This window comes from Cuculus canorus, chromosome 7, assembly GCF_017976375.1.
Source record: "Cuculus canorus isolate bCucCan1 chromosome 7, bCucCan1.pri, whole genome shotgun sequence".
Lineage (NCBI taxonomy): Eukaryota > Metazoa > Chordata > Aves > Cuculiformes > Cuculidae > Cuculus > Cuculus canorus.
This window is the reverse complement of record NC_071407.1, coordinates 30,238,909-30,264,905: the sequence shown is the minus strand read 5'-3', so window position 1 is coordinate 30,264,905 and position 25,997 is coordinate 30,238,909. Positions and strand designations below refer to the sequence as shown.

At 39.4% G+C, this 25,997-nt stretch overlaps 1 protein-coding gene across 1 annotated transcript; it reads right to left on the bottom strand.

The window, feature by feature from the left end:
- Nucleotides 1-1,004: 1,004 nt before the first annotated feature.
- EDRF1 (erythroid differentiation regulatory factor 1) lies at nt 1,005-24,835 on the bottom strand. The gene is made up of 25 exons (XM_054071981.1): nt 24,661-24,835; nt 23,058-23,266; nt 21,620-21,686; nt 21,105-21,230; nt 20,511-20,635; nt 19,892-20,051; nt 18,532-18,633; nt 18,115-18,236; nt 17,044-17,155; nt 16,188-16,335; nt 16,005-16,113; nt 15,576-15,687; nt 14,325-14,585; nt 13,641-13,712; nt 13,378-13,528; nt 10,999-11,187; nt 9,022-9,222; nt 8,423-8,641; nt 7,040-7,263; nt 6,465-6,623; nt 6,029-6,178; nt 5,296-5,449; nt 4,927-5,042; nt 3,987-4,150; nt 1,005-1,841 (listed from the first exon to the last, which is right to left on the bottom strand). Exons 1-25 carry the CDS (start codon nt 24,727-24,729, stop codon nt 1,670-1,672), a joined length of 3,693 nt encoding a protein of 1,230 aa, XP_053927956.1. The 5' UTR covers nt 24,730-24,835; the 3' UTR covers nt 1,005-1,669.
- Between the last annotated feature and the right edge of the window lie 1,162 nt (nt 24,836-25,997).

Here is a 25,997-nt window from a genome sequence, read left to right as displayed (position 1 = left end):
GCTAGAAGTTTCCCTGACCACCAGGAATCTGCCAGCAGCAGACTTCTCTAACCAGGAATCTCTCAATTCTCCACACCTGAGCCACTGTCACTGACCTCTGCAGTCTTGCTTAGTTATCCCTCAGCAACTTTGCTCTGAAGAAGAGATTGTCCTACTCCTCCCTACTGCCAGGCTTCCCGACAGTAACAGTTTCAAGCACAGTGATTTTAGCCATCTTACTTCAGAAACCACAGCAGTTTTGACCTCTCTGAAAGCCAGAGGAGTCCAAGGGGAGTAGCGAGGAGACAGCCACCAGGTGGGAGGCAGAAAAGACAGAAACCTAAGCCCAAGCCTGCTGCCTTTTTCAAATCAGTCATTCCAAATCAGAAGCAACACAACAGATACATACTGTGCCTGTCATCTTTCATCCTTTCACAAGGTGCTTTTTCTTCTCCAGGTGCATTTGCGCTCTGTGTTGTATCAGAAAGATCAGGTTTCTTCTGAACACAGATCTAAGGATGCTCTTGTAAAATCATACTTAAATTGTCAGGATAGAAATTTCTACGAGCCAGAGTTTTCTAGGTGAAAGCATGCCTTATACAAAAAGCCATCCTTCTGTATCTCTCACCATCAGAGTAAGAATCATCTCCTCAAAACAAGCAGCTTAAAAGAATTAATTCACTACTTGTGTATTAAGTATAGAGAGATTAAAAAAATACATATGCACACAAACAGACATGTAAAAACTGTTGATACCTTTTTATAAGGCGTTTCACACTGTTTTTATAAAATGAACTACAACAGATGTTGTATTTTTTAAAACTATCCTTAAAAAATACATTTCCAAAACCCATGGTCCTCACATGCTGAGATTAAGCCTACACTCATTTGTCAGGCCTGATTTTACAGATATTTTCCAGCTTCCACTGCCTTTCAAGCAGTTTTAATTCTGTTGAGCAGTTTACTTCTCTGATAAGGCTTGTAACAGTCATAGCATATAAAACAAAGCAGACCGATTCATGAGTTTGTGTTTAATAAATAATTTTTTATTCAAAAATATGCTCTCATTTATTCACAGTTTCAAGTCTGAAAAAGATAATACTATTGATCAATTCAAACACAGCTAAACCCATTTACTGTCTGCAGTAAATGAAGTCCCAATGATGGCTGATATCTGCAAAAGTCTCGCACCAAAGCTAGAAAGGCACACAGTTTTGTGCAGGACAGTAACTGTAATCAAAGTGGTATGTCCGTGTATTCAACCAAATTTTCCTCATACAACTTCAGTTCATGTTACCGGTTAAAGTGTTCCAGTGAAGCCTTGCTTAAAAACTACACTGCATTAAACATCAAACCAGAGCAACTGTGGGATTACATTTCTATGCAAAACATTATCACTGCAAAACCCATTACCAGTAGGAGAAAAATCATTAATTTCTCCAACATAAAAAATTGTTAAGTTAATCTCCAGATCCCCAGTTTGGCATTTCAAACAAAGAAATGCTAGTACTGAGCCATTCCAGAGTTATCACAGGATAAAAAGGAATTCCTGTTCTCTTTCAAATGTACAATGTAACAACATAGGCAATATTATCACCTTCAATAAATACAAATATCAAATGGGGGAAAATAATACCACTGCCCCCCACCCATAGCAAGGCACTGTTTCTGCTGCTCTGCAGCCTTTAAGTCACTGGATTCCTCCATTACTGGCTTCGCTACTTTGCGTCAGCTGGTCCAGTAAATTTAAGATTACCTCTATTCGCTCTAGTAGAGTCACGCTTTTGTTTGCAGTTGCACGCAACAACAGGGAGTAAACTTGCTTGTTTGTTTTAAGAACAACTTCTTCTTCACTGATGCCCCTAAAAAGAAAACAGATAATACAAATACTATTGACCACAATATTTTATTCTGCAAATTATCAAAACAATCACTAAAAAACAACATGTGAAATCACATGGCTGGTGTTGTGATTCGAGTCTTTGATTTCCTTAGTTCCCTACTGTTTCCCAGCTCTGCAGTCGGGGCCTCTGTCTATACCGCAGCAGGAACAAGGTGTTGAATTTTCATTCAGCTCTAGTCTGGCCACTTCATTAACTCATAATCCCAAGACACATTATAACCTCGCTGACGCTAGATCTCCATGCCAAAACTCTGTACTTCTGTCTGAGTCAGTATCTAATCTGGTCATGCCAAATGCAAACAGACACCCCAAAGCTCGAGACTGTTTCCTGGCCCCCATGCCATTGCCTGCCATTAGCTCTCCTCTCTAAACTACTGTGGGCATCATTTCCCCAATGAAGTGTGAAGCCCATGATCTGGCCTCATTCTCTCAAGTTCCACACATCTGAACTATTTCCCTACAACAGAGGCTGTTCCATGCTCAGTACCTCTACACAAAACAACTTTTCCTCTTTTGCCGTTCTGCAGTCTAAGCTACGTTTGACAAATATTGTACTTCACTTATCACACATTCACTGGTCTTCTGCTTCAGCGCTGTCACCCCTCCTCTTTCGCACCCTGCTTTACTACATTTAACATCCAAGACTAATAAGTGATCCAAATGAGAAAAATATGAATGCTGCCATTAATATAAATAAATTAAGTGCATATGTGTGCAAACAGCAGTCAGTTTAGTTGCAAGTGCTTCAGCATTTGGTAATTCCTGAAGCAAATTAAATTCATAACACCTCACAGAAATCAGACAGAGGGAGAAAACAGAAGAGGGAGTCAATAAAAAGCCACTAAAATACAAAATATTTACAGGATAAGTTACAAGAATTCCCAAAATGAAGCATTACTTCCAATTACTTCTTTCCCCTGATTTTCATAGCCAACTTCTGTTACGCTTCTGCATTTCACTTTGAGAATAAAACTGATTTTACCCAGTTCTATTGCTAGTCTGCAAGTTTTCCTACCAAACATTAATTTTACCACATGTTCTCCTCTCCACCTGAGATCCTGAAATACCATTTGCAAGCTCCACTCTCCTCCCTTTTCAACCTATTATGAAAAGAGAGGGCAGATGCTATCTTCGACAAAGCAGAACTGAGGAAACCTACACAAGACACATGCAACTTGCTAGAAAGGTTAAGCAAAAGTTAAAGCTTAGCCTTAATCCTAAAGTTACAGCAACACTCCTACCTCATAGTATTCAAATTAAAACTAATGTGTCCCCCCTCAATGGAATCTTCAGTACAAAACCCCATTCAAGAAAGTGATGAGAAAGTAAATCGGGGGGAGGTGGAAGAAAAACCCATAAAACAAAACCCAAGAGTTTTTTTGTTTACAACCCTTACTTATAGTATGAGACAACAGAACTGAAACAATTTACTTGATTACTTTAGTATTTACATGGTCACATACAAATAATACCTCGATCCTCTGCAACTCGCATATTTTGATTGCCACCTTGTGGAAGCTCTGTCTTATAGAGTGGAATTGCCAAACAATGCACCTAAACCACTGCAAAGAAAGCAAATAGGCTTTCTTCTGGTTTCTATGTTTTTTTGTATTTATCAGTCTCCTACAGAGACACTTAGTGTTAAACTGCTTTGTGTGTGAATTTGTATCTAGGAAGTACACAGGATGTATAACCTCTAAATGGCAAGTCAGATATCACAGAGCAGGATAAAGATCAGGCATCCATAACTGTGTTTCAGATGATTATTACGAACTAGTATTTTCCTATTTAAATACAGCTATTCAAGTCTGACTTTTTTTTGTACTCTCTCAGTCCTGGACTGCTATCAGGAAAGGGGAGAGAAAAAAGCTGCCTAGATAGGCTCAGTAAAGATGGTTATTGGTTACTCCCTCCAATACACAAAACGCCACAGAAAACATGCAAAATTTAGATGACAAGAGTATATCTTGGCTCCTTCTCCACACAGGAGAGTAACCTCCATGAAAGAATAAATATGACACTTTCTTGCATGCTTAAGACTATAGAGTCTGTATGGATTTATGGATGAGGGACATCTACAGATGCATATCAAGGTTCAACTTACCCCATTTTTTTCTTGGTTGAGGTTAACAATTTAATGGATTGGAGGAGAAGGAATGACATTCTGGACTCAAAAATACCAAGCAATTTCAATACTTCTTCTTTGTTAAGGCCAGTGGATGACTCATTATGTGACATATTCTCAGCACTATTTTTATCCTTGGTTATCTACAAGAAGAGGAAAAGCAAACCCACATTTCACTGAACTCCATTTAAATGGCATTCAATTAAGTTAGACAACCACACTTGCAGGTTAGCTTATTCTTTTACAGGAGAAGAACTAATATCGCAATTGCTACAACACCATTTACGAGGCTTCAGTCATTAACTCATATCCACACTGTACATAAGTTACGACAGCTGCCTATGTTGTACCTAAATATATACAAATAAAGTAATTTTTAGTTATAAAAGTATCTTAAAAGTATGGACTACTCAATCTGTTGTTCATGTCAGCAAGGGATGAACACACATCAGCACATATCAAAATTATATATACAGACACTAAGAAGGTACTAGCACATTAGGAAGCTAGAGATGACCTTCCACGTTTTACTATTTCAATGTTAAAATATACCAGACAGAGAGAAATCCAATTTACAATATAAATTACAATTTACAATATATGTTGTAGATTTAAGTTCTTTCAGATAATTTTAAGAGATAACAGAGACTTGCACAGAACTCCATTGACTCAGTCAGCACATATCCATATACAAACATGTTTCAATCCATGTCTGGATGAAAGGTTTGTTGTAGAGCAACTTTTTTTTATCCTTTTCCACTTGAAGGCTAGAAGAGGACTGCAATAGGTTCAATCCCACTCCACACGCTTTAAGCAACGAGCTCTACTGAAAAGTAGCCAAGCAATATCTTATCTACTAAATGGCCAGTTTTGCGTGATACAAGGGAGCAGATGATCACACCACATAACACTTGTTCACCTGTTTATTTTCTGCCACAAGCTCCTTTCTGATGAGCTGGAACGCACTCTGGGTTTTCGCCATTATATCGAGGGCCCCAGACAAAGTCTTTAATTTTGCAGCACTGCTGTTCTGACCTAAAAAAAAAGGTGAAAATCAAGGATGTAAATAGCTTGTTATGGATTGTAATTTTTCTTCTATCCAAAGAATTCAAGAGTTCTCATGGGAAAAAGTGCATGCTGTCCCAGGCACTTGAAAAACAGTAAGATAAGAATGTGTCCTCTCTCCAAGAAAATGATATTCTGAGAAGCATATGACTTTGTAGATGAGAGCAGGAGTAATCTAAAAATGAAATAAAATAGGTAGCTTGGAAAGCTGAGCTAGACTTACTTGCCATCTGGAATTCTGCAAATGCCACCCTTTCCAGCTGCACACGAAGGAACTCACAGGGTGCATCCTTCAAGAGTTGGAACAGTCGTACTGCTTTACTGTAATGAAGATCAGCAAGTACACGGTGTTGTTTCCTTAGATGTTCATCACCAACCTGCATTCAAAGTAGGGTACATAGCAAATCTCAGACTATTTGTATATTCATGAGGTAACCATTAGAAAAAAAACCTGCCTATTGATACTTGAGGTACCAACAGCTCATTTCATAATGGCTATTCTCACTGTCTGCACATTTCTAGAATACATCACCAAGCTTTGAAGCTACTCCAAGTTCAATGCTAGCAAATTCACACCAAGTAGAACTAAGTTAACCATAAACAATAATAATTAGGTAAAAAAATATCAGGATGCAACATGCAAGTACATGAAGGCTTTAATAAATCATCTGCTAGTATCCTAGCAGAACTCTGGCCGCTTAAGCATCAGAAGAATGGCTTGGACGAAAAGAAATATTTATCAAAGGCTTCTATTATGCAAGCATGGAACTATTTAGAATAGACAGAACTATAAAGCTCAATACACTCTACAAAGGACAAACTGCACTCAAAAGGAACATTGTATTTCACATGGATTTGCAAATAAACTGCCTCACATTTATCTGGTTAAATTTAAATAAACATATCCCAACTACAGGTAGGATAAATATCAATCTCCACACACACTGGACTAATACCTGATTTCTCAGGCAGCTGTGGTACATTGAAGCAAGCCTATGGTGGATGGTTGCAGCTCGGTACTGGCAGAGAGGCTGTCGTGCAGACACTGTATCAACATCACAGTATTTCAAGGACTTCATCATGGCTTCACTAACTTCCTTCTCTATCTACAAGTTAAAACAAAGAGATATAGTGTGATTACTTTGAAACTAGAACACCACTATATGCAAGTGTAAGGACAAAATCTCTGTTTGCTGAACTATCTTTTTATTAAGCAAAACCTTCAAAACGCAAGTGATGAAGTTTTATGCAAGTTTTATGGCTTGCAAGAACTACTTCACAGATGTCTTTCAATCTAATAAAGGCTTAGAAATTATTTCAATATGAATTTTGCTCATTATTCAGTTTTTCAGAAAGAAAATGGCTTATTTATGGTCACAAACACTTTTTTACCTGTTCCTGAGCCTTTCTAGATAGCGGAGCATAATCCTGCTGTAGAGTTGCCATAGTGAAATAAGTAGTTGACAGCTCCCAGTTCACAGAATCCCAAACAGCTGGATGCACGTCTCTCCTACCAAGCGATCTTAATGCCTTAAGATAGTAGTCAATAGCCTAGAGATAACAAAATATACATAAATAAATTGAATTTATAGCAAATAGAAATTAATTTCTTTTTAAACATTCTCAAGGAAGCGTTCAAAACTATCTGAGCCTTCTTCAGTATTTTCTTTACGTCCGTTGTGGTCATAACTCTACTCCTCACCACGCATTTCGATCTCCCTTGTGCGTGACATTGCTGTCTGTTGAACACCAGGACCCAAGTGCCAAAGCACTTCATATGTCAGAGCAATGGAACCAAACCTCAACAGTACCGGAGCCTATTCAGTGAGGATTAGGATAACATGGAAGCAGGAAAGGTATCTCAAGTTATTACACCAAGACTTAGAGATGTTTACCAAAGACACTTACAAATATTCTACAGTAAAAGGCATATCAAGGTATGGGCCATTCCAAAACCAGCATGGTACCTTATTATAATAAAGGGCCTCTTCTGGGGAAAACTCTCTTTTGAAGTCGCCTTCAGCTGCACAGTGTGCTTGAGCACAAATTCGCATCAGCCTCCCCGTGTTGCACAGCAGAAGAGCAGCATTAGTTGCATCATCAATTGACTCAAAATTCTGAATTCCTTTTTCGAAGCAAGAGAAGCTTTTCTTCCAGAGTTGCTGCTCTGTCATCGATATGTTTTTACTCACTAAGGTTAAGACACAAGGTTTAACAGCTCATTCACATTCTTGAAAGATACTGAACAAACAAACATTCTCATTATGTTATTTTTCTCATAAATGACGTCTTAGAATTTAAGGGTGGTTAGTGATTCTGAAGATCCAATTAATGGAAAATACTATTCAAAAAACTTCAAACATTTGAAAATCTTAATACCTGAAGTGCACTATTACACACCGTATACTTCCAGAAGAATTGTAATAATGTGACATGAAAAAAACAAGGGAAATTAACTGAATAAACCACTTTTTTTTCCATAGTAATATTCAGGGTACGGTAGTTGCTTCTATAAACTTACAGTATGAAACAATAAAAAGTGACTTTTAAGGACAAATTAATTCAGTATTTAAGCTTTGACTTCAGCTAAATAGCAGTTCTGCAAAACCACAAAATGATGAAAAACTACAAAATTAAAAGTCCAACACCAAATCCTTTAAACAACAATTGGACAAAGTTCACAGAAAACAGCCAGTATTTGGTATACTAGAGCTGTTTACCCTGAACCACCAGTATCTGACTTGGTCTAGTTTATGTATCTTTTACTAGTAGACAAGACATCTCTGGGTTTGCTTTCAAAAGCAAAAACCCATCCAACACCTTACACTACAAGGAAGGCCAGGTAACCTCCACTTCCTCCAAAAAATCACCACCAACAACAAAAAAACCCATAAAAATGCCAGAAGAAAAGCCCCCAAGGATTTACTTAGCCAAAAATTCATAGACTGACTTCACTGAACTATTCTTATGCTTAAATTTAAGCTTAGATTCGTTTATACTGGGCTAAACTGAACACATCAAGAACGCAACATGCCCTTTGTTTTGTGACAGAACTGGTTTAAAGTTTCCATCGTGTTTTTGATGCCTTTCTAGACACTTCAAAAGAATTACTCCAAAGCTATAGACTCCATTATTCAGTTTACACTCGAGTTGTGTACCATCCACCGTGGACAACTATTTACAAGGACCACTAAAGTTACATAACACCAATAACAGAAAAGGATTTACTATGAATTTCTTTCAATATCTTCTTTATAATCAGAAATACTCAAGATATCTCGCACTGCTAGTTAAAACGATCACTGTTGTAGGTCTCTAAAATAGTAAGAAGTGAAAAACAAAAAACTTGCCCAATCTTTCAGTCTGCACTGCAGCAGCCTGGTTCATGTAGAACACTCCAATCTCGTTCCTGATATTACCCATCCTCTTCAGCACCTGTATACGCTGCTCTGGATGTTGGTTTTTCAAATTACTGAAAAGCAATATTTCGTAAGCAGCTTCATAACATTTACAGCTGACGGAAAGCTGGCACTCCAAGTCTGTAGACAAGTCTGTAGCCCAGGCAAACACTAGAAAACAGAATGCAAAGGCTGCATATCGAAGTATTTTCAAGCAAACTTAAATCTGATGGTCATCATTTTGGGCATCCTCCACTAGATTAAGCACGTCAGAACAAACCCACAATTTTTATAGATAAGCAGAATTTACCTGTTACTTAACCAATTACTGTCTTCAGTTATTTTACAGCTTCAGGCATGTCATACAATATCTTGACAGCCTCCTTACATTTGTCAGACACAATAAGCTTTCTCCAAACAAAACAGAACTGAAGAATAATAAACCCTCCTCCAGAAGTTACACTGGTGCACAGTTTTGAGGAAGCACAATGAAATGACTTATGTCTGTCACGTAACGGAATCACAGCATTTATCCTGTATCAGTATCATACCTTGGCACCTGGATTCTCTATGAAGGCTGTGTAATATTTCCTGATCTTCTTTTGTCTGGTAATTATATTCTTCAAGATATGCTGCTCTGTTGTTTGCATTCTGAGCAAGCATTAACTGGATATCTCCACAAAGGGTTAAACACTGACAAAGGAATACTAATACTTCAGGAAGCATGCTGCCGCAGAGACAACAGTAGGCATCTATTAGGAAAAAAATATCATGGATGAGGGAGGGGGAAGAGAGGAATTAAAACGTCAGAAGGTTTGATGTAGACTGACAATATAATTGATTATCATGTTACCTGCCACACAGTCTCTGCATGCAGACAACACATGTTCTTCTAAGACCCAACCTATGTTGAAGTCATAGTTGCTCTACACAACTGACAGTTTCAAAATAGCAACTGTGTTGTTCATGATGAGCAGCGAGTATGATAATTACAAATGCTTATCTCAGTGTTGCGGTTTGAGCTAAAATTGAGTCAGTTTTGTGACTAACTCAATTGCTCTAAGTAACTTCATTCTCTGAAAGCCAACTGCATGTTTCTGAGACAGTGTTCCTTGCTAAAAGTGATAACACAGGGCACTGGTATGCAGAAAGGTCAACGCTAATACTTCCCTAGAGTAACCAAGGCCATCTTCAAGCTGGAGGAAGAAGGCTGCACTTCCAAGGAGGGGCAGACAGGACAGGTGATCCTAAACTGACCAGAGTATTTAATCCCATATACGTCATACCCTGTATAAAATTAGGAGACCACAAGGGTCTTGTCTCTCTTCTGTGATGGCCAATGTCCAGTGAGGACCTCGTCTGTCTGGTTGCTCCTGATCCTGGATTCACGCATTCCTAAATCCAGTTCCTGAGATCAGCTCCCTCCTAGCCATGGAGCCATTCCCTCATGTCTGCTCTGTAGTGTTTGTGGTGACTATAATATAGTCATCAAGGTATTGGGGCGCCACCTCATATTTGTATACATTTTATTACTTACTAATTATTTTCATCACTATTATTAGTATTATTATAATTTCATTAAAGCTGTATTTTTAGTCTTCAACTCACAAGTCTTCTTCCTCTCATCTTCCCTTTCCCTGGGGGTGGAAGGGAAGGGGTTTCACAGCCCAACTGAATGGTTTTAGCTGCCGAAATCAGCCAGGCCAGGACTAAACTGGGACACTCAGATTTGACTAAAGGAAAACTCACTTTCTACAGATGAACTCAAGTGAGCTATTGCCCAAAAACCTGATTTCCAAAAGGTACAGTTTCAGCTTGACTCTCAAGTCCTTAAAAGGCCAAAAGCTGCAAACTGCTTTCAGTTATTGATATACCTATTGATGCTTTGTGCTAAGATCAAGTACTCCTGCTTTATAAGCCTCCCTCTGCCCCAAGCCCTACAAATATGGAAGCAAGTACTACAGTAAGTAGTAGTACTTGCAAGTACGGCAGTAGTACAGTACTAAGCTGATGGCATTTTCCAATTAGTTATTCTCATTATTAACAGCTTGATTTTACTTCATTTTCCTTAGTAATACTTGAGGATTTATTTCATTTTAGAGCAGCATCCAACTCAACTGATGAACAAGTTTGGTATTTCTGAGAGTCAGGAATATTTCTAAATGAAATGGGAACCACCAGGCATTTCCAGGGGAAAAAACATCTGCTTGCAGCAACAGCACTCAGTCCACAGAATACTCTCTTGGTCTTGGCACTGACTGACTCTCCCGACTTCACGTGCTCTGAAGCTCCAAATCTGCACTCTACATTTCCAAATCTGTCAAAATGGGAGCACCTTTCTACCAGAGAGGAGTTACTCTTACAACAGACTTTCCACCTGAATAACGAGCTAGACACTTAGTTTAACTAAACACATGGTTGCCAGAGTTACCACTGCATGCCACTAGGGTAAATTATGCATAAGAAAAGCATTTGACATCATTAAGGTATATGTGGGCAATGGTACAGGTGACATTCTAGCAACTTACCATGGCACTGTAAAGCCAGCTTGATGTATCGTAATGCTCTCCCATATTTCTGTAGAACCATAGCAGCATCAGACAGGACATAATAAGCCTTGGATGATTTCAGGATGAGCTGGAGTTTCATTTTATATTGCCACGATCCAGGAATCATTCCTGACTGACTGGAATGCTTGCCCTTCTGAAATGAGCCCACTGTAACAGGAACAGAACCTCAGCAGTAAATCTCATCTCTACAACATACACCACAGGTTGGACATAACTTTATCAGTATACAGATAGAATGTAAATTGCCTTATTACAACTTGTCTGCTACTACATTTTTCATCTGTAAAATGGACCCAGTACTTGGAACTTTTCTATGTACTCTACCTGACAGTGGGATGCTCAAATGCAGCGAGCACACTGACAGGGCAGCTAACCTCTCATACTTCAAACAGCTTTTGAAACACAGGTGCAGCAGCAGCCAAGACTGTCCTGTTCGGTAGCAGCAGAAATGAATGGAAAAGCCACCAGGGTAATTTGTCATGTTCTCCATCAAATCCTTAGGGTACATGCTCTGCTTCTGTACCAAGAGTCTCCAATTGAGAAAGCCTACATTTGTGGGGTTAGCCTCCACCATAGAAGTGGGATCATCTGGTTCTTACTGCAAAAACACCAATGTCTCTCTCACACTAGTCTCAAGACATCCTCAGTATAAGATTACGAGGATTCCTTCTTTGATGCCACAGTGGTTATGGAATCAGACAGAAGAGGCCACTGAGTTTAGGCATACCAAAGGACATGTACTGTATCTATATAGAAGAGAACTACTTCTGAATGCAAGAATTAATAGTACTTTTTTGTTCTACACATTTAAATATACACACTGAGTAGAGAAACCATAAAGTTTGCATCACAGAAAACACAGCTGGTGCTGAAGTAGCAAAAGTTTCTCCCTTACATTTAAACTATTTTTCTCCAGGCCGAGTTCAAACTTTATAACATAGAATCACAGAATCACCAGGTTGGAAAGGACCCACTGGATCATCGAGTCCAACTATTCCTAACACTCCCATAAACCTTGTCTCTAAGCACTTCATCCACCCTTCCCTTAAACACCTCCAGGGAAGGCGACTAGACCACCATCTTCCCATAAGCAAGTAGAACCACCACTACTTTAGGGAAGAACTCCAGCGCAGCTACAGAAATCAACCAAAATATTTTTTTCTAATCTGTGCAATATTTGTCTCCCACATCCCCTGGGAAACACTTGTTTCTAAACAGAAAAGTTAACATGCGGACATTCTCCTTGCCAGCTGGCAAGCAGCTGCAGTGTGTCATCAGTTCCAAATTGCAAAGGCAGAAGAAAAGAGCCTGGCTACAGAAGAGACGAAATAAGCACTGTTCTTGCTGAGTTGACCTCGGTAAAATTTCACAGTAAATCTTACTAAAAATCAGTCTTGCAGTCCATATTAAGAGTAATGTGCAGAAATTATGCAAGCTTGACACACCATAACTTTGATGGAGATGTTCAAATTCTCTGGTCACAGATCTGATAAAAAACAAAGTATGCATACATCTACAGGTCATGGATCTTCAAGAGACAATCATAAAATTGGGAGAGAAAGATGACAACACTTAAATGAATACCTCTAAACTGAATTTGCTTATTATTTACAGATTTTCAAAAAGGTAAGGGAAGAAAAGGAAAGAATAAAGACTTGTAAAATTACAAGACTTAAAGTTCTTTCCAGGTTATACTTAAAGGTCTTCTCACCCTTCAGAGTACTCTACTACTTTCATAAGAGTCTTTCCTACACCCTTTTATGACACTCCAGGAAAGTAAAATGGACCACAGCTTGAAACTTCTGTAATTTGAGTATTTAAGCAAACAAAATATATTTTCTTTACTGCTTCCTTCCACAGTTGTAGAGGTACACGAATGAAAAGAAAATCCTAATTAACATTTGATATTCAACTCAGGAGTAAGCGTAATGTAGGAGAAAAACCTGCCAGAAGTAAGTTCTTGCACAAAGCTTCCAAGTCACATAAAAGAATGAAGGCTGCTTTCAAAACAACCCACACAACTTACAGTTCTCCACATTGCAAGCCCAAAAATACTAGGTCCTTAAGGAAGTTATCTTTAAGCCACATCTAAATACTGTCTAGTGAAATTATGTGTTTACTAATAAAAGATGCTTTGAAATGCAAAATATCCCAAATAACCTATTATTTTCTTATTTTAAAAGGAACAGACTGTCCTCCAATTTCAGTGTACTACTTCTGCTTATGCAGTAGTGTAATTAGTGACTTGTAAGTAAACTGTTTTGACAATCAAAATAAAAGCAGCAGCAGTTTCTGGTGGCAATGGAAATGTCTTATTTGCACAACAATACAACTTACTTTTGTCTAAAAATAAGGCCATCTGTTTTTCCAGACACTCAGAACCACCACTGGTGGATTCATCTTCATATTTCAATGGGATTGGTGTGCTGGGGTCAGCTGCAGGAAGGTCCCCCTCTTTTTTAACGCTGCTGTCAACAGACTTTAATCCCTGCAAGAAGAAATCACTTAGTTCACCTTGAAGGCAACATCTGGGAAAAAAAGAATGCATAAAGAATTAGGTACTAGGTGAAACTTCTTTAGAAAGCTGACAGTAAACTCACCTCCAGGACATAGTTGAGAACTAGCCTGCAGCGCTCCTCAGTGCCATGGCAGACAGGGAATGCACAGCTAGGCTTTATTGAAGGAGCAGCAGGAAAAGAACAGAAAAAGAATAACTATTATAATAAATTACTGGCTAGAAGATGCAGATGAGAGCATTAAGAAAACCTTGAACTCTACACTATAAAGTGTCACAGTATTTCTCCTCTTAATCTCAGTGAGCAATTCACATACCTTGTCATCTACACTCAGTCTCCCCTGTGAATCCCAAAAGCAATGCAAAGAGAAGAGATGATTCTATTCCATAACAGTAACTACAAACCATCCATGGATGGTCTGCAATGCAGACCTGGGAAGATCAGCAAATTCAAAATTATGTAGAAGTAATTTCCTCAACCTATACATCCAAGTTGCACTTTTATTACACCTTTGATCAACTCAAAGTCTTGGGATCTCGGGTTTTTCTTGGGGGGGGGGGGCGCTGTTAGAAAGTGTTCAAAGTGTTAGAAATCAAAGATGCAAGATGACAGGGGAAAAATTCATGTTAAACTTGCCGTACTGTAAAATTCAAAGACCTCAAATTTTATGACCAGATCATGAAAAGTTTCTTTCCTCACACCAAATTTCAATAGCAAATCTTGCTACGTGAACTGACTCCTTAAAAAAAAATCCACAGTATCACTTACACGTATTCGATGAACAGACTTGTATTTTTCTGGTACTGATAGCTCTCCAACAGATTTGATAATAGCTACTGCTTTATTGTCATCTGGTGGATCAGAACTGTTACTGTAAGAACCATTTTCATCACTGTCGGGCATTTCTTCCTCTTCCTCGCTATAACTTTCATCAGAATTTCCATTTAGAGGGAAGTCTGTACTGTCTTCTTTTTTAGGTTCATCCAACTGAAAGAGGTCTGACAACATGTAGTTCGCTGAAGCAATAATCTTTTTTAAAGAAGAGGGGAAAAAAAAAGACTCATTTATTCTCAAGTTTTCTTTTGGTTTCCTTATACTACTCTGACCCTTCAAATTTTTTAGTTTAAGAAAAGGAAGAGAGCGTGAGAAGGCCTGGTCAAAACCCTGATGAGGAAGCAGCACACTATCTTCTGCGACTCAAAAGGAAGCTAGCACATCTGGTAGCAGTAATACTTAAGCTTAAGACATAAAAACCTTCTTTGTCTTCCCAGACTTTCACCAACTACTTGTCTTTCAGAGCAATTAGATTCCTGTTTTGCTTAAAAAATAACCAGAATCAAGTATCTGGAATAAAGGAGGTCAATACAGCTTTATCTGGGACATTTTCATTAGTTTTCTTACTGGTTCTGAAAGTACTGACAGCTCATACCATGGTCTAATGAAGAGATGAAGAGTTTGAGATTCTTTTTCTAATTCCCCTGCCAATCACAGAATGGTGGAGGTTCAAAGGGACCTCTGGTGACTGTCTAGCCCAACCCTCTTGCTCACAGCAGGTTAGCTCAGCACCATGTCCATTCAAGCTTTGACTATCTCAAAGGATGAAGACTTCATAGCCTCTCTAGTTGATCTGTCCCAACATCCAGACACCTTCAGAATGAACAAAAGTTTCCTCTTATATCAACTCTGAAGGTGTCATGCTAAGACCTGCTTCAGTGTACGTACAGCTTCCAAACAGAAGAGCGCTCTTTAGGAATGAGAGCAAAAGAGCCAATGTAATGACAAATTCCTTTCAGAACTTGTGTGGCAATGAGGGTCAGTAAAGGCTACTAATTAAAAATAAAAAAGCCCAGGATTTCTTTCAACACAAATCATAAATAAACTCCCAAGTTTATAAATAAATTTAGATTCTCACCCTCTACAACGGAGAGAAAATACCGCACGAAATACAACCAGGGGTATTATAATGACAGCATTTCCATTACATTTACAAAAAGCTACAAGAAAACACATAATTCTTACTTGAGGATGTCTGCCATTGTCCAGCAACTTAAGACAATTAAGGAGCAATGTTCTGATAGTGCCATAGTGTTTCTTGTTCTGATTTTTCTTCAGCATCATGTTGCAAGCAACTCTAAAACAAAAGTTGTACAAAACAGTAAATCCCTGGATAATTTCTTTATGGTAGAAGAAAAAAAAAGCTTTAAACAATACTACTGCAAATGTAAATCTGCCAGATTCTGCCAGGTCTATAAAATACACTCAATTTACAAGGAGAAGTGGTGAAATGAAGAAAGTCTGTTTTGATTTTCTGAGACTGTGGCTTGCCAAGCTTATGTGGAAAAGATTATTTTTATTTCACGCATTTTCATTTCATCAAAATTTTGTTCAGTATTTTCAAAAACTACAACTGCAGCAAGAATTACTACAAGAAAAATTATAAAAACTCACTTGTATAGAAGAATTGCCACTGGCATTGTAAAAGGGTTTTGGTATTTGTCTTCTGTCTCTTCACAAAGAGTGGTTAGGTCATAGAGCTTCACTATATCACTCCCACTTGCTGAAAGGTAAGACCTTTCATTAATCAACATGACATTAACATAAACCTTTTCAAATTGATCTAAATCCGCTTACCTTTAAACAACCAGTAAGTATGTCCTTCTTTGGTGCAATTTGATTTCAGAAAAGATAAAATATTTTGAGCAATATCTTTTATCACTTTGGTAGAAAAATTAGAGTTTTCCAAGTTGGGAATATCTTCAGTCTTGATCATTTCATATTTCTGCAAGGAATATACGTTAAAATGTAAGATTAAGAGGGTTTTCTGTCACCTAATCCCCACAAATCCATAGATCAGTGACTCTATCAACTGTTAAAAGTAACAAAGGCTACTATTATGACACAGCGTCATCGTAGATTGAGTTAATTTCTATGATTTAATTTAGAAGCAAGCACATCTTGATTACACTACTCAAAGCTTTGAAAAGGATTCACTTCTGTGACAAACATGGTACATGGAGATAAAAAGGTGAAAAAAACAGTAAAGGTCCAACACTAACTATTACTTCAATGAGACCTAGTCAGCCCAGTAAACAACTGGACACTCAAGGTACAACAGAAGCTCAGCTCGTAGGTGTGGTCTACTCCAAAAGAGTTAAAAACAAACAAAAATTTAAAAAGCATGCATCTATCCTCCCAAGTGAACACTACAGATTTTACAATGCAAGATACTGAAATATTTGTACTGCTACATTTTCCATTTTTGCTTTCACTCATACATCAGGGGAAGAAGAAAACCTGCAGGCATGGAAGGGAAAAAAAGTTTTTGGATGACTGCTACAAGCTGTGTAGATGTTTCTCATTCTGCAATAAAGGATTTTTATGATCTTTTTTGTCAGAACAATAAGATGAGAAAGACCTGCTGCAACTGGAGCAATGTCAGAAATTGAAGAACAGGTTAAATAGGCATAATGCAAAAAGCCAGACTTACCTGAACAATTCCATTAACATGAAAGCACATCACAAGCTCTGGTACATTGCATATTAAGTTGTCCAACCAATAGTCAATTCCTGTTAGCACATTTATTGGCTTGTTGTTATCCCTAAAACCAAAGATTTCTTGTGTTATTTCAGTCTTTATTTATCCTCCACATTCGGGATGTTGACTAATGGGATTTAGATTTAAGTCACCTGAGAGTGGATGAATACTAAAGCAATTATTTGTGAATTGCTATGAGAAGGCCAACAATGATGTACATCAAACAAAACAGACGTACTGCTCTCTCCAATGAAATACATCCACATTCCTTTAGCAAATCTACAATTTTGGCCACATTTATACTGAAATTTTAACAAGCTTCAGATGTCACACTATGACCAAAATTTTAAGTACTTAACTACTCCTGAAGGAAGACCAGTATCAGCTATAACTAAATATAGCACAAGCCTTCTCCCACACCTTCCAAACTTCCTTGCAAAGCAAGGTACTGTTAATTCCAGGATGTCTCAAAAAGATGACATACACTAAACGGTTTCAAGTTTTTGCCAGTTCTTTGCCTATGCACAGGCAGGAACAAAGACTGGTAATAAAGTGATCAACATAAATTAGCGAAAAGCAAGATAGCCAGAATTTAGAGTACTCAGTCACAAGTTTTAAGTACCAACCATTATTGAAAGTCAGAATCACAGCAGGAGAAATCTTACTGGCCTCCTCAGTAAAAATAGCAATAGAATGAAATTAAGGTCTAGATTTACAGAAATGTTTTAACACTCAATATTCACACTGAAGTCAGGAAAAGTTGCAAACCAGCAGTACCGTCAAATAAAGACTTGGTTACAGGCCAGAAGTCAACAGAGCATCTCAAGTCCCAGTGCAGTGGCACAGCATTGGGACTGTTTCTGTCTTCCTGCACTTCACAATGCCATCACCATTCAAGTGCGAATTTTATTCTTTAAACTGCTTATAAAAATTAAGCGTCAACCAAACAAAACATCACTAAACAGAAAGCAAATCAACAAGTCAGTCGAGGCTGGCATATATCTCGTCAACTTTTAAACTCACCTCAGACGCAAGCTCACAGCCGGGTATCTCCCACCTCCAAATATAGGCATATTTGATCCTACTAACATGTGGATATCTTCAAAGGTCCACAAGATATTACGAACAAAGTCATTTTTAAGTCCCTACATTAAGAGAAAAAAAGTTGTTCTATAAATCACTAGTGTAAAACTTGTTCTCTGTGACATTCTCTGGAATGATGAGAAAGCAAGGAGCAAAAGCAGCAGCGACTAAGAGACAGCACACAATGAACTATGCTATGCATTCACATTAACTTAAAAGACTGAGATCACAGATGCCACAGAAGCGACTTCTACAGAGGACTTCGTTTTTCTTTTTGTTCCAATTTAGACCAAATTTTAAGACGTTTGATTAAACTGAGGGTTCCACGTTTGAGCTCAAATTTCACATATAGCATACCTGACTGTTTTCCCCGTCACTGAATAAAGTAGTCAGGTTTTGTTCTTTGGGGGCTGAGGCCACATGCCCCACTATATATGAGGGTTCAAGAGGCACACTTCCCTGTGAAAAGCACAAGGATAAGGAGTGATTCTGCTGCTGAGGTAAAGTTAGGCCATTAAAAAAAATCCAAACAACAAAAGCATATAAGCCTTTACCTTTGACTTCTTTAAAGAATTACGTATTAAGCTAGAAAAATCATCTAGTCAGTGGCCAGAATCCTTTTCTATAGGCTGTATCAAAATTTTGTACTTTATATTCCAGGTGGCTTTGGAAAGAAGTCAGTGAAATCTGAAGTTTTTATAAAATCTTTATTACCCCAGGCTCAGCACCAGATTATCAGTCTCCCGAAGTAAGATCTCTACCCTGATGTCTTATTTATAAGTTAAAGAAAATGTCACAGTACAAAAGAACAACAGCTCTTCATGATAATCTGTCTGCTGTATTAGGCAACAGTTCCTCAAGAAGGCGAAAGGGAGAAGTAGTCCTTTCACTTAAAGCTTTCAAGTACCGAAATATTTCTGCACTTCAGAATATTACTGTACCACAACACATGCAGTTACAATTTTATGGACAATATAGGTTAGAGACTTCATAAATTAGCTGACAATGTCATCTGGTGTACCAGTTGGTAATACTGTTTAAGCATAACTATAACACCATTATTATATTAACATAGGCTGAATACAACAGACCTTTCAACCACATAAATTTAATAAATTCCTGTATTGTATTACTCAAAAAACATAGGAATGAATGCTTTTCATAACTAAGCTTAGCCACAGACTGAAACCCTAGATTAGGGCCTAATACTAATCACAGCTCATTGCATAATTACTATAAACATCTCCCCCATTCACTTGTGTAACCTCATTGCAAGAATTTGTAAATGTTGCTTAAACATTACGCAAACATTTTCATAGATCTTTATTTTCCTCTTCATCCAATAAATTCAGGGCCACAACAGATTCATTTTAATGGCAAGACTTATGATCAAAAGCTTCCGGTTCCATACACACCTTCTGAATACCAGATTTTCCTAGTTTTAGGTGAAGTCTGGGACAACCACTCCTAGCCAAATCTTTTGTTTTTCAACAATTCAGAGATGAAGATGTATTTAGTGGTGACAGAAAAAAATAATTTCTGAAATTTGGAGCTCTGAAACAGCGGCATCAGCTAAACTGCACATACTGCCAGGTTCTTCTAATGCCTTAGTTCATTTTGCTCAGCAAAGGGTACTGCTGCAGCACCCCTGAAAACCTTTTGATATATAGGTCTCTACAAAAACTAAGGTGCTCTTTAGAACATTATATACACTAACCTGGTTAGAAGCCCCTGGATCTTCAGATAACGAAGAAGGCATTTCAAAAGGAGCTGGCCAAGAGGCCCTTCCCGCTTCATCACTCTCACCTGAAACGGGATCCTCCTCATGCTGTTTTGAAGTGGAAGGAACAGGCTGAGCAGCTCCATCACCATTAATGCTGACAAAAGAACATTAAAAGGATCAGTTGACAATATGAGAACAGATGCATTTTACAACTGTTACGTTTTATGCACTGTTCTCAAAGAACAACTCCGCTAATATTCTAAAAGACTGCTATATTTACAAGTTGTCTATTGCTCAAACTTACAAAATTACAGCTGTCACAATCTACCTTGTGTATTTTAAGTTTTTCTTGTCTCAAATGCAGAAATAGAGATATGCAGTTAAGTCATGCTATTTATTAAACCCTTTAATACTTCAATTTCACTTTAAAATACTTCAACTTCTGTTAAAACATTTACATGTCATTTTCTGATCACATCCCTTGATCTCATCTGTATAAGGATAAATTGGTAAATAAGGCAGACCATAATGGTACTTTAATGTTTACTTCAAGACAAGAAACAGGTAAAACCAAGTGGTGCGGAATTTAAGATTCATGCAGACAGAAAGTTACCTGTAATACAAAAATTTAGAAAGTATAGCCTTCTGGTACCAATGTTCTTTACTCTTCTTTTTTCGTTGCCACTTCTGATCAATCAGCCTTTGATAAAACTCTTTCAGCCATGTCCAGTCCCCTGTCTAAGGCAATATCAAAACCACAAAATTAATACAAAGAAGCATCTGCAAAGTAATTCTAGTGCCTTATTAAATTATGAATACTTATCCACAACAAAACAAATCCAGAAAGTAATTTCACAGTTAACACCTTGAATACATCTTCTGGCAAAGTTCTAACTTGAAAAGTTGACTTCATTAGAAAGTCAGATACACAGTAAAACAGTAAGAAATAAAATTACTGAAGTAGTACAACAATACTGAAGTAATTACAGTAAAGTGGGACGCGGAATTTTAATCCTACAATACCATAAATATAAAACATCAGGTGCAGTACACAGGTAAAGTAACTGCTGCAGAATACAGCACCTTTTGTATTTGCATACTGTTCTCAGGAATTTTGATACGTATGTACTTTCTTGTTGGCTGTACTGTTCTCAAAATAATGCATTTTAACCTTATGACATACTTAACAAAAAAGTAAACATTTAACCTGAGATGATCTCATGAAGAGTTCTTGAATATCTAGCTCATCCAACAACAGCGTCCGCCCAATGCGATGAACTGCCATGCTCACATGCGACTTGCTATAAGGTATCTTCAGAAGTTTTTTAATATTCTTGCAGGAGAAAAGAGAACAGAGACAATATTCAATATAATTTATACTGCATTGGAATACAGTTCTTAGGAAACTGCAAGCAAAGAATGCACTACTAATATTGAAGAGGCATAATATTAAAGACTGATGTGCTACATTCACTAAACCACATGTTTTCGCTGAAGATTATTTGCAGAAATCCATAGAAAAGATAACTTCCTCTCCACATTACTTGTTCAGTGACACAACTTCCTTGAATGACAGAAAAGCTAGGTGATCTGCTTGTGTTTCACTTGGGGATCTTTACTTTCCCTAACAGGACACAAAGATGACAGAAACTATGACAGTACCTTAATATATGGCTTTTACAAAATAATATTTTGAATGATAAAACTTAAAGTTATACATACCTCTGAATCAGACACAACATCCACATCATTTCCAACAGAGTCAATGAAGTCATACGCCATTCCAAAGCTATTCAGAAAATATTACAAGTTAAGATAAATGCAGGGTGACATTAAATAGAGATCTGTTTTTTAAGCTTATTAAATCTTTGAAAGTTTTTTCTTCTTGAAAAAAGAAGAGTCTAGCTAATCATTACCAAGTGTAAGGAGATCTAAAGTTAATTAACAGAATAATTTCATTTTTAGATTCTACAGGTTTTTCAAAGGTATCTTTGGAAGTGCTTCGGTAGAATTTTAAGACACTCTAACATGTAGCCTAAGTTTCACTGAAATGAAGGAAATCAGAAAATGTTAAGACAGCTATGAGAAATTAGAGAAGACTAAAATAAGAGTAGTTTTTTTTAAGAATTTCTCTTTAAGGCGTTAAGTATATTAAATACTTTCATTTTAGCAGCTGTCATTTCATTTTACCTCATATTTATGTTTTCTAAAACTGACCTACATGATGTAACAGACACATCCTTGTATCTTCATCCACCCTCATTGAGGCCTCTCTAATTTGCAAGCTATTTAAGGTAGACTATTTCGATGTACAGATCATTCTTTAAAATTAAACCAGATATTACTATAACACAAACATACATGATGTGCAAATGTCCAAAGTTAAAAAGTTAATAGCAGAAATGTAATAGTGACACTAGATACAAAGATTAAACCAGCAGCCCCTATTTGGCAACAAACATAATGTCTAAAATAAACGGGAAAAATTCATAAAGTCTCAGGAAACATGTTACTCCGCTTAAAAATGTACATCTCCTAAAACAGATTATGAGGATTTAAACACAGACCCGCTATAAACTGTTAAATTTCGCTAACTGGTTGACTTTGTGTGAATTCCCTTGTTGAGCAGGGGATTTAAGTCTCCTATTTATAAACACTCTGAACTCAAATCCTCCAACTATTTAACAAACATCCATACCAAAAGATAACATCGCTTTTCGGTTGTGCCCCTTATTTCACCTTACGTGTTCGTTCTTGGCATGATTATGAAATTTCTTTTGCCAGTCGTTAGCCAGGTCCAGCTTCTAAAGATGCAGAATAGCTATATATTGGCTCTATAACTTTCAAGGGGAACAACGTTTGTTCCATTTTCACCTGCTACTAAGAGCGGAATGGCCAGCTGAATGAATCAAGTTTGATTTTGGCCAAGTGACAACAGCCAACCAGAGAAGAACATGAAGTCAGTTCAAATGTCCCAGGCCAGGTGACAACATGTACTTGAAAAGAACCATCATCACCAGCATGATTAATCATTTACAAAAAAGACAAGATTATAGCATAGACACAAAAACTAAGGATGAAAAGGTAGAGGGAGAACAGTTAAGAAAACGCAATAGCTAGTTGCTATGGTGAAGTCTGTATAGAGCCTGGTGTTATTTACCTTGAAAATGGTTTACTTTTTTTGTTGTTGCCAAGAATGGTTGTACCTGCTGGCCCGAGCTTCGCACTTTCACGTAACCAGTTGGCAGGTGGAAGTTTCAAGTCCGTTTTCTCCTGAAGACGGGCAAATGCTGCTTGCGGTGGGGCAGATGAGTATTTCACCACAGCACTACTTTTCACTTCATTGCCTCCCAGAAACAACATCGACGCCTAATTTTCAAAGAGAAATTGGTCTTTCCGTTATAAAATAACCAAAATTAACACTATCAGACTTGCTCTATGACAAGCTAGTTTTAATGCTAAAGCGACCAAAGCCCAGTCCTGCATTCACTGATAACTTTCACATCCGTTCACAAGCATTTCAGTCACACCGATTTCAACACTTGCGTCCTGCGCATTCTCCGCTTTATGAATTATAAGGCTAAGGTGATATTAAGATCAGCTCCCCACGGAATGTGAAATTACTCCGAAAGGCTGAAACTAAAACACCTGTTTTTAAAATAGGTGAGGCACCGGCACAGGTTGCCCAGAGAAGTGGTGGTTGCCTCATCCCTGGAGGTGTTCAAGGTCAGGTTGGACGAGGCTCTGAGCAACATGATCCAGTGGCAGGTGTCCCTGGCCATGGCAGGGGGATGGAACTGGATGATCTTTAAACTCCTTTTCAACTCCAAGGAGACCTTATAGCAACCTTCCAGTACCTGAAGGGGCTACAAAGCTAGGGAGGGACTTTTTACAAAGGCTTGTAGCGACAGGAGTAGGGACAATGGGTATAAACCAGAGAGGGGCAGATTTAGACTAGACATAAGCAGGAATATCTTCCTGATGAGAGCGGTGAGGCACTGGCACAGGCTGCCCAGAGCAGTAGTGGCTGCCCCATCCCTGGAGGTGTTCAAGGCCAGGTTGGGTGGGGCCTTGGGCAGCCTGATCCAGCGGGAGGTGTCCCTACTGATCCCAGAGGGATTGGAAATAGATGGGCTTTAAGGTCCCTTCCAACCCAAACTATTCTATGATTCTATGTAACACTGCAAAAGTTCAGCGAACACTTCCGCAACAAACACCCATGTGAAAGCTAAACATGTTTCTGCCTTCCTATGCAGGCTTTACGACTGCCTATTTATTTTGAAATAGAACAAAACCACACAGCTGTCACACACGTTAAGAGCTTTGGAGAGATGTATGTTCAAGGAAAAACAGCTCCACCAGATACTATTTACATAAACAGAACACAGCACACTGCGCTTACGCATAATGACAAAAACACCGCTTCCAATTACAGCTTAATCATAATTAGCACATTCCCTACTGTATTCCAGCCCTGACAACGGCACTCCCTTACTTGCTGGACTGGAAGGCAGCTGCTGAAAACATCCCTGTGGGCTGTGCTCAGGCTATCCCATGGTTTAGCGGGATTTGAGCCACAAATTCCCACCTCCCATCCCCACGGCCTCTACCACAGCGCGCTCCATGTCCCCCCGCCACAGCCTCCCCCGTGTCCCCCCGCCACAGCCCCCCCCGTGTCCCCCCGCCACAGTCCCGTCCCCCCCCGTGTCCCCCCGCCACAGTCCCGTGTCCCCCCGCCACAGCCCGCCCGCCCCCTCCATTACCCTCTTCGGCTCCTCCGCGTCTCCCCGTATAGCGGGGGTGGCGGCCCCCACCCCGCAGAGCTCCTCCATCCTCCGCCACCCAGAGGAGCCGCAGGTCACTGCCAGCGCCCGCTGCCGGCTGGGAGACCGCGGCGGAAAACCCCAACAGGAACAGCCGCCTCTCGCGCGGCTTCCCGGGAACTCCCAGGGGGCTCTGGAGGCGGGGCGGGCGGGGTACGGCCAATAGGAGAGCGAAGAGGGCGGGCTCCGACCAATGGGAGAGCGAGGAGGGCGGGGCAAGAGAACGCTCACCAATAGAAGCGCGAAGAGGGCGGGGCTCGTGAAATCTGACCAATAGAAGCGCGCTGAGGGCGGGGCAAGCGATCCCCGACCAATAGAAGACAGCGAAGGGAGGGCTCTGGCCAATAGGAGCGTGTGGAGGGCGGGGCAAGAGAGCTCAGACGAATAGGAGCGCGCGTAGGGCGGGACAAGCGAGCTCTGACCAATAGGAGCGCGCGGAGGGCGGGGCAGGTGGAACCCTCAGGGCTGGCGCGCTGCCGTGTTAGAGAGCGTGGGCAAGGGGATACCGAGAATATTGGCGAATAAAAGTCTCTAAGAATCGTTTTTATCATAGTATCATAGTATCATAGTATAGTTAGAGTTGGAAGGGACCTTAAAGATCATCCAGTTCCAACCCCCCTGCCATGGGCAGGAACATCCCACTGGCTCAGGCTGCCCAAGGCCCATCCAACCTGGCCTTGAACCCCTCCAGGGATGGGGCACCCACAACCTCCCTGGGCAACCTGTGCCAGTGTCTCACTACTCTCATGGTGAAGAAATTCTTCCTAATGTCCAGTCTAAATCTGCCCTTCTCCAGTTTATACCCATTCCGACATGTCCTATCCCCATGAGCCTTTATGAATAGCCCCTCCCCAGCTTTCCTGTAGGCCCTCTTCAGCTACTGGAGGCACACTATAAGGTCTCCTCTGAGCCTTCTCCAGGCTGAACAACCCCAACTCTCTCAGCCTGTCCTCATGGGGAAGGTGCTCCAGCCCTACAGTCGTCTTTGTAGCCCTCCTCTGGACCCGTTCCAGCAGCTCCATATCCTTCTTACGTTGAGGATTCCAGAACTGGACACAGTATTCCAGATGAGGTCTCACAAGAGAGGAATAGAAGGGCAGAATCCCCTCCCTTGCCCTGTTGGCCACGCTGTTTTTGATGCAGCCCAGGACATGGTTGGCCTTCTGGGCTGTGAGCGCACATTGCTGGCTCGTGTTGAGCTTCTCAAGGACCAGTACCCCAAGTCTTTCTCTGCAGGGCTGTTCTCAAGCACATCATCCCCCATCATGTACTGAAAA